Raw genomic sequence first — 13,324 nt, forward strand, 5'->3', positions numbered from 1 at the left:
ATGTTGATAGGAGTTGGACGCGATCCTCCCACAGCCTTTGGACTATTCCAAACTTCGGACAGTTACGCAGTCAACACATGTTGTCATGCCGACAAAAAAAAAGTGAGTCACGCAGGATATGATTAAGAAGCAGATGTTTTTTTTTTCTATGGCAAGAAGTAAACGTTGTAGTGTTACTTTGGCGACTGATAAAGCTGAACAATTTGCCATGTTTGACTTTTTGAAAGTAGTAATGTGATCCCATATTGAGTACAAATCAGGCTGGTATTGGCGATGCTTTCAAATTCACCTAAAGTGTCCGGTAGATTTAAATATCACAGCATCAATAATACAAGACATTTTAATGAATGTCTTGGAATCAATGAAATGGCAAAACAACCCCAGACCATCACACTACCACCACCATATTTTACCATCACCATATTGTTGCCCTATTGTTGGTGTTGTTGTGGGGTCTTTTGTGACCTCTTGGATGAGTCGTCCCTGCGCTCTTGGGGTTCATTTTGGTTGGCCAAGTTCGCCTCTCCATATTTTCACCATTTGTGGATAATGGCTCTCACTGTGGTTGGCTGGAGTCCCAAAGCTTTAAAAAATGACTTTTCCACATTGATAGATCCAGTTTTGTGTTCATGTGTATGGCCAATATTTAAATTTGTTGTATGATCTGAAACATTTAAGTGTGCAGGAGGGGGGGCAAAGACTTTTTCACACCGCTGTACATCCGGGCTCAACAGAAGGTGACCAGACTTTTACAACAAAGTATGAGAGCTTTTCCTGGAGAAGGATAGAATGCATGTACGTCAAAGGTAAGCCCACAGATGTTTTTCACTTTCACAAATGTCAGAAATAGCATCCTCGCTCCAGTTATCACTTGCTCCAGTTCATCAGCTGTTATGTTTTGTGCTTTAAAGAGGGAATTTATGTTACAACAAACATGTTGTAACATAAATTCGGCAGAAACTGTCGATGACTGAAATATCTTGCATCATTTTACTGTGATCATCGGCAACCCCACCCCCTGAAAAAATGAAAATCAGGTTCTTATTCACGCAACTGCTGAGAGTACCAGACATTATTTTGCAAGTACTAGTTAGCATAGTAGTCGCTGCACGGCTGTGAGACAATGGCGATTTGCAAATAACGTGTTCGCAAGCATCTGAGCGCTACACGCTGTCTGCTCTCATGTTTGGAGGTCACCGTCAGATTCTCTTACTTTAATCTACAAGGTCACCTTGACCCTGGGCCCGTGATAAGAAGGAATTTGAAGGCCTCCAAGGGCAGTGGAGCGTCTGTCTCCATGAAGGACTCCATGGAGGTGGGAAAAAGACATCGAGAAAAGTCAAAGGATGCAATGTAGACACATGTAGATATGCTATGAAGTTTTATATATATGTATATATTTTTTTAATGCATCTCAGCTTTGTGGTGTAGGTGAAAAGACCTTTTATTAGTACCAGCTTTGATCTTTTTTTAAAATTTTCCATATATTTGTACTTTCTCCTGACATAATCTTTGTAAAAAAGATTATTCCCAAAATATTTTAACCAAATTACCCAAAAATTTAAACTGCATTTTGTTTTGTTTGCCTCTCATAATATTAAAACTTTTTAAAATATTTCAGCTCTCTGCTGCTAAAAGGATGTTATTCTTCCTCATAATGGTATGACTTTATTCTTGTAAATTGTGTCATTAGAATGACATTTTTTTCTCTTAATAGTTTTGCCTTAGTCTTCTAAAATTACAGTTGTTTTTTCCCATTTCTGCTGTTTTTTTCCAACTATTTCAACTTTCTTAAATGTTTTTTTCTCGTAATTATGACTTTATTCCCATAATACAGTATATGGACTTTATGTTGTTTCTCATAATGTATGCTACTAAAATGACTTTATTTTTTTCCTCATATAATTTAGATTTCTAGGCGTGTAATGCTCTGATGAATCACTAGGGGCGCTGTTGGCCGGAGTGTCAACTCAATTGCTTTATTATCGTTGCTTTATTAGCATCCTTCTTCGTGAGCAAACAATGGCAGTGAAAGTGAGACGAGGTGTTACTGGAGATGAAAATTAACAAATTTGTTGCTTATAACTGTCATTTTTAAAGCAAATTGATCCGAAATCGGGTCTCTCCCACCACTGAACTAATGAGAGTCAATGAATTAAGACTTCTGGCTACTTTTAGTACAGCCAACGGACACCTTGCGACTGAGAGGAGTTGGCAAGCTCGGTAGAAACTCGATTTCTTTGACTGACTCGAGTTGAAGTTAATCGGATACTTGATACCAGTTTGCAGTAAATTGTGAATCGGGTACTCAATTCACCCGAATTCTAAGACCCATGCCTCGAAAATGGCCAACAACTTCCAAACACCAACCTCGCTATAATCACACCCTGACACGTTACCTGGTTTGATTTTTTATCTAGCTAACTGTAGCAGGGAAGGAGTACCAGTGAGTCCCGATTTAGTTTAAAATAAAACAACGACTCGTTCATGACTCGCACATGTAGATAGTAGTAATGTAAACAGGAAGTGTCCGTCATGTCCATACGAGTTGTGGCCCATGTAGATAAGCCATAAGTTGCCATAACAGTAGGCATGCAGGATTTAATCACACATGAGTCATGTCCAAATACTTCTTCCCTCCCTTCTCTCCCCCCTTCCCCGTCTTCTCCCCGCCTCATCTCACGGTGGAATGATCCAACGAGTCAATAAAACGGCTGCTCCGGTGTTGCCTCTGCTCAGAGAGAGGACGACAACCGCAGCGTCTGTCGGATCCTTTTACACCAGCGGGCTCGTGTGCGTGTCTGACCCGTCCAGTAAGCCTTCGAGGTCGGCTTACCGTTGACTGACTTCACCGCGCCCGGGGCTAACACTTTGAACCCACCATGGGCTCCTCTTGGGTTCTGGTCCACCTTCTTGTGTCACTCTTGGTTCTGTTGGGTTCGGCGGCTAAGGGTAAGTCGACTTATTTTTTGTTTATCTTTCGCCAGATAGTTGTTGTGTGTTTGCTTTCTGGCAGATGACCGGCCTCCATTTTGATTAGCCAATGGACACTTTTAACACTTCTAAATATAAATATGCTACTTTTATGAAATACTCTTTAAATGACAGCTCTACTCTTACATTACATACATTAAAATCTAATTTAAAACTTATGTATTGGTATTTACTGTATATTGTTATCACTTTACAGTTTGTTTACTGTAATACTACAGCTTCTAAATACTAATATAATTGTACCAAAAATATAGCTGCTATACTACTATATTATATTCAGTTAATGTGTTCATCAGTACATACAAATTTTACTTGACTTTTTTTTTTGACATTTTGAGTTAATAGAAAAAAAATGATAATTAATTAATTTTTAATTCAATGCAGGGGTGATTTATTCACTCTTCAAAAGCCACATTGAAATTGTGTATTTCAAATATATTCCACACTGTTGGGACCGTAATCCAGCTAAAAGTCAACTTTGGAGTGTAAAGGTGACTATAGGGGTGTTATGTCATGCCTAGAGGGCTCTAATATTGTTAAAATCCATTTTTAGTGGATTGTAAACTAAAGCAGAGCTTTCCAAAGTGTGGCCTGGGGGCCATTTGGAGCCCACAGCACATTATAAAAAATAGAATTTAACAAGAAAACTAAACTCAGCAGTCATTTTACAAGAATAAAGTAAAAATATTAAGAAAAGGCTAATTAGAAAAACTTTACCAGAATAACATTTTAATATTATGAGGAAAAATAATGTATTTTTACAAGCAAAAAGTTTTTTTTTTAAGTCAGAATATTATGACAAACAAACAACAACAAATAAGGTAATAAATAAATGAAGTAATTTTTGGAATATTAGTTTTCATTTTCTGAGAATAAAATCAAACAACAGCAAAAATGAAAAAATAGCAATTTTACAAAAATAAACTCAGTATGTTAAAAAAATAATGTCATTTTAGTAGCATACAGATGAAATACTAAAAAATACTGTACATAGGTTTGGGGAAAACACTTAATATGGGTACATGAAACGTGTTTTGTCAAAGATAAGTACTTTCTTCCTGTCTGCCTGTCATATTTTGACGCCAAAACAAAACATCTCGGTTGCGTAACCGTCTGACTCTCTGCTCTTCTCTTTCTCTCTTGCTTGGCTCCCAACTTTCCAGATGAGCGCAGCATGGAACAACGTGAGGTCTCCTTTGACCTCGACGCCATCATGCAAGGTAAGCCTCGGGGAGTGTTTTCACATCTGAGCGCTGAGTCGTTGCCAGGAACAATTAGGAGACGCACGGGATATTGGCGAGCAGGCACCAACACTGGAGACAGGGCTTTGTGATTAGTGCGCATTTTATTCAAATTTTATAAAACAACAAGATAAGCACTTATACCTCTAGCTCTTCTTTCAAATTTTTGTAGGTGGCTTCCATAAGCCCCTTTCTGTGTCACAGAAATATTTCCAAACCCTAATCACGGGCCCCTGGCATGACCCAGTAAGCCTAAGACACTACTTTTCAGGGGGGTCGTTTTCCCACCATTTTGTCAGGACCTGTCCCAAAATATTATTTTAACGTGACTGTCACGAGACCTTTGTGTGTCACGCAAAAATTCTAAAACCCTCATTAGGGGCCCCACACCGGGACCCAATAATAGCCTAAAATGTTACTTTTCAGAGGGGTCACTTTTCTGATGTTTTGTCAGGACATGTCCAAAAAAATATATATATATTTTTTAGGTTGCTGCGATGAGCCCTTTTTGTGAGACGGCAAATTTGTAAAACCCCCATTAGGGGTTCGGAGGTAGGATAGACTAAGATGCTACTTTTCAGAGGGGTCGCTTTCCCGGTGTTTTGTCAGAACCTGTCCCGAAATATTTTTTTAGGTTGCTGCCATGAGCCCTTTTTGTGCCACGACAGAGTCCTAAAACCCTGATGAGAGGAGAAACCAATAATAGCCTAAGGCGCTACTTTTCAGAGGGGTCGCTTTTCCGATTTTTTGTCAGGACCTCCTAAAAATGAATTTTTGTTTGCTGTTATGAACGCTTTTTGAGTGGCGCAACAATTCCAAAACCCTCATTGGGTGGGACGGGGGGGGGGGGGGGGGGGGGGGGGTAGTGGGGGAGTTCCATAAGAAACCAATAATATCCTAAGACACTACTTTTCAGAGGGGTCACTTTTCCCATGTTTTGCCAGGACCTGTCTAAACATATATTTTTTTAGGTTACTGCAATACCATGACCTCGTTTTGTGTCAAGTAAAAATTCCCAAAACCCTTAAGATGGGTCCCGGTAGGACGCTAGATAACTAGAAAACATTACAGACATTACCTTACATTGCATTACCTTAACATTACCTTAAAACATTACAGACATTACCTTACATGACATTACCTTAACACTGCATATCGTCATGAAGTCAGCCATGGCATATCCGACGTGCCAGAGCGAAAAAAGGTTCTCCTCATATTGTGTGCGGAAGTGGTAAGTTTTTATATGGTTAGTTAGCTAGTTTGCGGCCGTCTCATGTCCCTGCAGCGTGGGCGTTGCGATGTGGTGTAAACAATGAATAACGTGAGTGTAAGGATGACTGTAGGACCTGTCTCAACATATATTTTTTTAGGTTACTGCAATACCATGACCTTGTTTTGTGTCACGTAACAATTCCCCAAACCCTTAAGATGGGTCCCGGTAGGACGCTAGATAACTAGAAAACATTACAGACATTACCTTACATTGCATTACCTTAACATTACCTTAAAACATTACAGACATTACCTTACATGACAGTACCTTAACATTACCTTAAAACATTACAGACATTACCTTACATTGCATTACCTTAACATTGCCTTAAAACATTACAGACATTACCTTACATGACATTACCTTAACATTACCTTAAAACATTACAGACATTACCTTACATGACAGTACCTTAACATTACCTTAAAACATTACAGACATTACCTTACATGACATTACCTTAACATTGCCTTAAAACATTACAGACATTACCTTACATGACAGTACCTTAACATTACCTTAAAACATTACAGACATTACCTTACATGACAGTACCTTAACATTACCTTAAAACATTACAGACATTACCTTACATGACAGTACCTTAACATTACCTTAAAACATTTCAGACATTACCTTACATGACATTACCTTAACACTGCATATCGTCATGAAGTCAGCCATGGCATATCCGACGTGCCAGAGCGAAAAAAGGAATAAAAAAAATAATAATAACAATAACATCCTGTGTCTTCCAGAGATGCAGTCACCAGATTCATTTGTGATGCAGCAAGAGGCGGACCTGACAGATCTCCTTGATCCAAAAGGTGCAGTTTTGACTTTGACCTTCATTCTAACCTTTATTTCAACTGTTGGTTTTCTCCCAAAGAGTTTGCTGTGGAGCAGGAGCCTGATATCTTGGACACCCCGAGAGGGAGAGGTGAGTTGTTTATATGATATATATACAGCATCGGGGGTGCCTCCCTTAGCACCATCCACGCTAGACACCCCTGGACATATTTCATAAGTCAAATGTCATTTTTTGTCACTGATAAAGCCTTTTATTGGTGCAGGTTCCAGGCCGGGAGCCATGTCACCTCGAGGACGTGCGTGTCTATTTTCACCTTTTCAACTTTAGTTACAGTGGAGCCTCTAATGTGGAACACAATCCGTTCCAGACATTTTCTAATTGGTTTGGATTTCAAAGGTTTCTTTTGGAAACCCAAATGTTGTCCCAAATGTGTTTATGTTATTTTTATATTTATTATTATTTTACATTTTATATGATTATTTTTTATATTTTATTTTAATTATTATAATTTAATTATTTTATAATTTTATGTATATTATTTATTATTTATTTATATAATAATATTATATATATTATTTTTATAATTTTCTAATTTTTCCATCAGTAAACCTCAACTAGCAGGTAACTTGATGAGTCCCTCTTTTCTTCCAAGGTCACCCAGGTTTTGGCCCCCGTTCTCACCCTCCCATGCTGGACTACCACGTTCAATTCCCGCTCGGCCAGCCCACCTCCGACAATCTGGAAGCCCTCTGTCTCAATGGAGACCTTCGTCCTCGCTACCCCGACTCGTTCTTCCCCAGTTCAGGATTCGGCCAGCAGCGGCGGAGGGCGAGCGCTGTCAATAACGCGGAGGCGTGGTTTAGCACATGCTGCAAAGGCAACCAGACGTGGGGGAGGGAGGTGACGCTGTGTTGCGCCACGCAGGCGGTGAGTCTTCACAGCTGTGATTTGATTTTTACGCACACTTTAGCAGGGTGAACATACCAAACAAGACTAAGGGGTTGACTGCATGTTCCTGATCAACAATTACCGTATTGACCTGAATAAAAGAGCACCTCCTTTTTAAAGACATGTATTTTTTAAGGACAGACCGTGTGTCAATCGGTAGACACAGGCATTTTTTTCGGGGAAAATCGTCTTATTTTAGGATCGATACGGTAATTATTATTTGAATCAGGGGTGTCCAAAGAGCGGCCCGACTGCTGTTTACGACATTACCTTAACATTACCTTAAAACATTACAGACATTACCTTACATGACATTACCTTAACATTACAGACGTTACCTTACATGACATTACCTTAACATTACCTTAAAACATTACAGACATTACCTTACATGACATTACCTTAACATTACCCTAAAACATTACAGACATTACCTTACATGACGTGGCAGAGTGAAAAAAGGCTCTCCTCATGTTCTGTGTGGAAGTGGTAAGTTTTTGGCTTCTTAAGTTTAGGAGAAATAACTGGTTAGTTAGGTAGCTTGCGGCCGTCTCATGTCCTTGCGGCGTAGGAGTTGCGATGTGGTGTAAACAATGAATAATGGGAGTGTAAAGGTGACTGTAGGGGTGTTATTTCATGTCTACAGTTCTCTAATGGGTCGTCTCGTGTCCCTGCGGCGTAGGAGTTGCAATGTGGTGTAAACAATGAATAACGGGAGTGTAAGGATGACTGTAGGGGTGTTATTTCATGTCTACAGGGCTCTAATAAGTCGTCTCGTGTCCCTGCGGCGTAGGAGTTACGATGTGGTGTAAACAATGAATAATGGGAGTGTAAGGGTGACTGTAGGGGTGTTATTTCATGTCTACAGGGCTCTAATGGGTCGCCTCGTGTCCCTGTGGTGTAAACAATGAATAATGGGAGTGTAAGGGTGACTGTAGGGGTGTAATTTCATGTCTACAGTTTTCTAATGGGTTGTCTCGTGTCCCTGCGGCGTAGAAGTTGCAATGTGGTGTAAACAATGAATAATTGGAGTGTAAGGGTGACTGTAGGGGTGTTATTTCATGTCTACAGTTCTCTAATGGGTCGTCTCGTGTCCCTGCGGCGTAGAATTTGCGATGTGGTGTAAACAATGAATAATTGGAGTGTAAGGGTGACTGTAGGGGTGTTATTTCATGTCTACAGGGCTCTAATGAGTTGCAATGTGGTGTAAACAATGAGTAATGGGAGTACAAGGGTGCCTGTAGGGGTGTTATTTCATGTCTACAGAGCTCTAATGTTAAAAACCATATTTAGAAAGTCATAAACAGGTTTTCTATGCTCTAACTATGAAAATATTCATTTGTTAACAGTGAATTGCAGAAATTGATTTGAGTCAGTCGGGTCTGGAACCATTACCCCACACCCTCACCCCCGGGCGGATAAAAACAGACAAGTCTGGTGCAAATTGGTGTAGGCATGATGGCATAGTAATACAATAGTGTACATAGCATACCTCTCATTCCTTAATTCCTTTTGTGGTGTTTTTACACCCAAAAAGGATCCTTCCCAACTTGATGGTACTTGCATGTTTTCAATAAAGCTAAAGGGAAGCTGTTGATAAGCCCGTCATCCAGCACCCAGGCAGACATAGCACACAGGCCTTGACAGGCCCCGCGACAGGCAAGCTAAGGGTTGTTTTGAATGGAGTGTTTTCGCTAAACGTCGGCTCATCCGTCCACACGTCATGTGACCCGCACACATCCTGACTTTCAGTTATGCTTTTATATGACCTCTGCTTGCCTAGTGGGAGCTATCCGTGGAAACATTCTGCGAGGAGGATTCATCCGTGAAGGATCGACTTTATCACTGCTGCAGACAGACGGGCAGCGAGAGGCTCCTCTGCTTCCAAAACGACGCTCACAATCCCAGCTACGAGCCGACAGAGGCGTTGCCGGTGGTCCCGCTTCCCGCAACCTTTGACTTCAGCTTTGACAGAAAGACTTGTCACAGGTATGGAGGGAAGTAGCGGCACGGTGGAGCCCGCTTAAGCCGAGCCAAGAGGGGTGCTGGTTTGGAATATTGTTAACGCCGACATTATCACTAACTTATTTTTGCAGAAGCAGATTTGTGGTTATGGAAAAATCTATAAAAAAAAATCAAATGAACTGCTCAGCTGTTATTAACAAAATGCAACCGTTTCCATTTTGCAAAAAACGGTAAAAATGAAAGCAATGACCACTTTGGGTTATGTCGACAACCGCTTAAGTTGACATTGTTTTAGCTTCTTAATAATAAATATAAGTTTCTGCAAAATATCAAAAAGGCATTTTGCAAAGATACATTTCAAGCAAAACTTTCACTTTGACACGAATTTGGATATATTGTCCATCGATTAAAATATTTGATCATGATTAATCACATTTCCCCATAGTTAACTCAATTAATCACATTTAATCGCAGATGGAAATATGTTTTTATCCATAATACGCAAGGGAAATATCTTTGTGGTAAACGATTGGATGTGCAACTACAACGATAATTAAAATTATCAAATTAATTATTAATTAAATCAAAATTATTTAATTAATAATATAATTAATATAATTTGAATTGTCAAATTAATTATAATAAAATTTTACGTCATAAAATGGCATATTGTGGCGTGTACAAGTACGTGAAAATTTTTATTTAAAAAAAAAACTCACTTCGATCTTTTCAACCCAATGGAAATGTCAGGAGGTCGTCAATTACTCAATACCGTAACAGTCATTATATTCATCACACAGCAACTTAACACTCCAGAGGTAGCTAAGAAATGTGTCAATTATTAAGCATCATCACCGCTTTGAGCATTTCTAAAAAAACACAAAACATGAAAGACGTATAAATATGTCTTTGGTAGCGAATGAGTTAATATTTTCGTAGTTATGCCGTATAAAACCTGTTTATGACCTAAATATGTTTTTTTTTAACATTACTAGAGCCCTCCAGACATGAAATAACACCCCTATAGTCACCTTGACATGATGTGTGGAGGACAGGAAGTGACATCAGAGGTTCAGAGTTGAGTCCTAGCTTGTCGTGGGTTATGGCCCCAAGAGTAGCAATCATATTATTATGATTATTATGTTGTTGTTATGATTGTGTCTGATCATTTCAACCTGCAATAAATGCCTGTTGTGTCTATCATGTCTGGTGCTTGTCTCACCTAATAATTAGTGACACCTAGTGGCCAGATTTAGTACTACATTCACCACTCTGGCACATCTGCCTTGTATTTTAGTTCATTTAGTTTGTTCAGTCAGCATTTTTTATGCTTGAAATACTCAATTTAGGACAGGAAGTACAATTTAGTTAAATATATATGTATATTTTTTACAAATAATAGATAAAAAATAATTCAACCACAAAACAGCCATCATTTATAAATTAATTTTTGAAAACAACAACAGAGTAGGGGCGTGATGTTCGAAGCACGATGACTAAAATGACTTAAATCCACCATCTGCATCTCCATAGCCAAGATAAAAATGTGTGACGATAACCCTAGATGCAGGAATACCAATACAAGTACCGGAAAATAAACATTTGTGCATGACTTCTACTCGACAGGACTCAGCAGAGCGCCAGCAGCAGAGGAACACAGCCGCCTACTCCCCCGAAAGGTGACTTCATCTTCCCCCCCGGTCGACCCACCGAGGATAATGTGGAAGGGCTGTGTCGCAACCAGAAGCTGCGCCCCCTGTACAGCCTCAAGTGCCTCCCGGGTACCGGCTACGAGATGCTGGCTCGTCAGGCCAAGATGATTAATCGCGTGGAGAAGGGATTCAAACAGTGCTGCAAGAAGAAGCAGGACGTCGTCACGTGTGCCGAGCATAAGGTAGAAGACCGTTGACGGTTGAATATTCATAATAACGTCGATTTTAACGTCTGTCTCGTATTTGATGCGTGTACGTCAGTGGCGTGCCGAGCTCAACAGGTTTTGCTCCAGCAAGAAGGGCGGCAAGGCTAACCATAACTGTTGTCGTGGCGCCAATGGCGGCGATCGCTTCCACTGTTTCCAATCGCTGTCTCCTGACCCGCGATACAACGTGACCTTGTCCGCCGAAGACCTCGCCCCGAAAGTCTGTAAGGCGCGCAAGATCATCAAGAAAGTGTAAGAAAGAGTCATTTCTCACAAGATCTTCTATAGTGGGATGCACGGTGGTTGAGTGGTTAGCGTGTAGGCCTCACAGCTAGGAGACCCGAGTTCAATTCCACCCTCGGCCATCTCTGTGTGGAATTTACATGTTCTCCTCGTGGATGCGTGGGTTTTTTCCGGGTACTCCGGTTTCCTCCCACATTCCAAAAAAAAACATGCTAGGTTAATTATTCATTCATTTTCTACCGCTTTTTCCTCACAAGGGTCGCGGGGGATGCTGGAGCCTATCCCAGCTGTCTTGGGGCGGAGAGGCGGGGTACACCCTGGACTGGTGGCCAGCCAATCACAGGGCACATATAGACAAACAACCATTCACACTCACATTCATACCTATGGACAATTTGGAGTCGCTAATTAACCTAGCATGTTTTTGGAATGTGGGAGGAAACCGGAGTACCCGGAGAAAACCCACGCATGCACGGGGAGAACATGCAAACTCCACACAGAGATGGCCGAGGGTGGGAATTGAACCCTGGTCTCCTAGCTGTGAGGTCTGCGCGCTAACCACTAGACCGCCGTGCCGGCTAGGTTAATTGGCGACTCCAAATTGTCCATAGGTATAAATGTGAGTGTGAATGGTTGTTTGTCTATATGTGCCCTGTGATTGGCTGGCCAACAGTCCAGGGTGTACCCCGACTTTCATCCAAAGACAGCTGGGATAGGCTCCAGCACCCCCGGCGACCCTTGTGAGGAAAAGCGGTAGAAAATGAATGAATGCTAGGTTAATTGGCGACTCCAAATTGTCCATAGATATGAATGTGAGTGTGAATGGTTGTTTGGCTGGCGACCAGTCCAGAGTGTACCCCACACTCTTGTCCAAAGACAGCTGGGATAGGCTCCAGCACCCCCGGTAGAAAATTAATGAATGAATCTTCTGTAGAAATCAGCTTGTTAAGCTACACAAATGCTGCAGTAGACCCAGTAAGACCTCAACAAGCATCAAAAGATAGTTTTTTCAAGATTAGTTATCTGAAATCAAGGTCAAAAATACTTATTTTGGACTAATGAGCTCTTTTAACGGGTCGCACTTTTAGAATTGTAAAACATTCATACATTGGCTACACAGTTACTAAAGTCTTGATGACGGACACGAGTGGACGAGATGAATGATGTGTCCACTTTTGATGTGCCTTTTAGGTTACCTGCTGACTTTCTTGTCAAGAACATTCTAAACGATTGCTGCGCCCTGTCACCAGAAAACCACAACTCTTGCTTTTTTCAGAAGGTGAGGCCTCCGTTTAGAGAATAACAATAAGAGTATTAAACTATAAAAGATTAAACTGTTTTATTATGATCTAGATTGAGGAGACGTCCACCAGGATGTGTTCATCGAGGAAGACGTCCCCGCCGGCCGCCCGCCGCTGTTGCCGCATGGCTCCTCCGGAGCTGCCAAAGTGCGTCACCGACTTTGTCATGGATGCCATCACCAAGGCAACCAAGGTCTCCAACCAGAAGAAGAAGAAAAGGTGTCCCATTTAAACGTCGACTAACGCTTGCAACCAATCGACAGAAAGTATTCATCTTGCACAAATCCCACTTTTTTTATCACGTGGAACACGTTTGTGCTTCATCTACTGCCAGTATTATTTGTATCTTTTTATATAACACCCCCCTGCCCCCCCTCCACACACACACATGTTCTGTACTAAATAAACATCTTTTTTAACGCTAATCAGACTGATTTCTGTGTCATTGTGCCACTATTTTTATTATAAAGGTTGATTCAAGATCACACTTAAATTGTTGGAATAAAGTTTTCTTAATTTTTATTTTGTCTCATTCTGTGTTTTTTTAGGCAATTGTTTTATCAAAACATTCTATTACTATTTACAGTCATAATATTAGTTCATCATTACTTAATGCCATGTATGTTAATG

At 40.6% G+C, this 13,324-nt stretch overlaps 2 protein-coding genes across 3 annotated transcripts in view; one reads left to right on the top strand and one right to left on the bottom strand.

Annotated features, from left to right (window-relative positions):
• Positions 1-13,324, bottom strand: part of cldn12 (claudin 12) — a 120,772-nt gene that overhangs the window by 91,051 nt on the left and 16,397 nt on the right. The gene's annotated exons all lie outside the window — the stretch shown is intronic.
• LOC131136839 (extracellular matrix protein 1-like) lies at positions 1,720-13,216 on the top strand. 2 transcript variants are annotated; one of them, XM_058084121.1, is made up of 11 exons: positions 1,730-2,952; positions 4,158-4,214; positions 6,267-6,335; positions 6,398-6,448; positions 6,582-6,614; positions 6,972-7,246; positions 9,051-9,256; positions 10,859-11,126; positions 11,206-11,402; positions 12,585-12,672; positions 12,747-13,216. In XM_058084121.1, exons 1-11 carry the CDS (start codon positions 2,883-2,885, stop codon positions 12,924-12,926), a joined length of 1,494 nt encoding a protein of 497 aa, XP_057940104.1. In that variant the 5' UTR covers positions 1,730-2,882; the 3' UTR covers positions 12,927-13,216. The 2 variants fall into 2 exon arrangements, with proteins under 2 accessions (XP_057940105.1, XP_057940104.1); XM_058084122.1 differs by lacking the exon at positions 6,582-6,614 and having other exon boundaries at positions 1,720-2,952.

The sequence above is a fragment of the Doryrhamphus excisus genome, chromosome 10 (genome assembly GCF_030265055.1).
Source record: "Doryrhamphus excisus isolate RoL2022-K1 chromosome 10, RoL_Dexc_1.0, whole genome shotgun sequence".
Lineage (NCBI taxonomy): Eukaryota > Metazoa > Chordata > Actinopteri > Syngnathiformes > Syngnathidae > Doryrhamphus > Doryrhamphus excisus.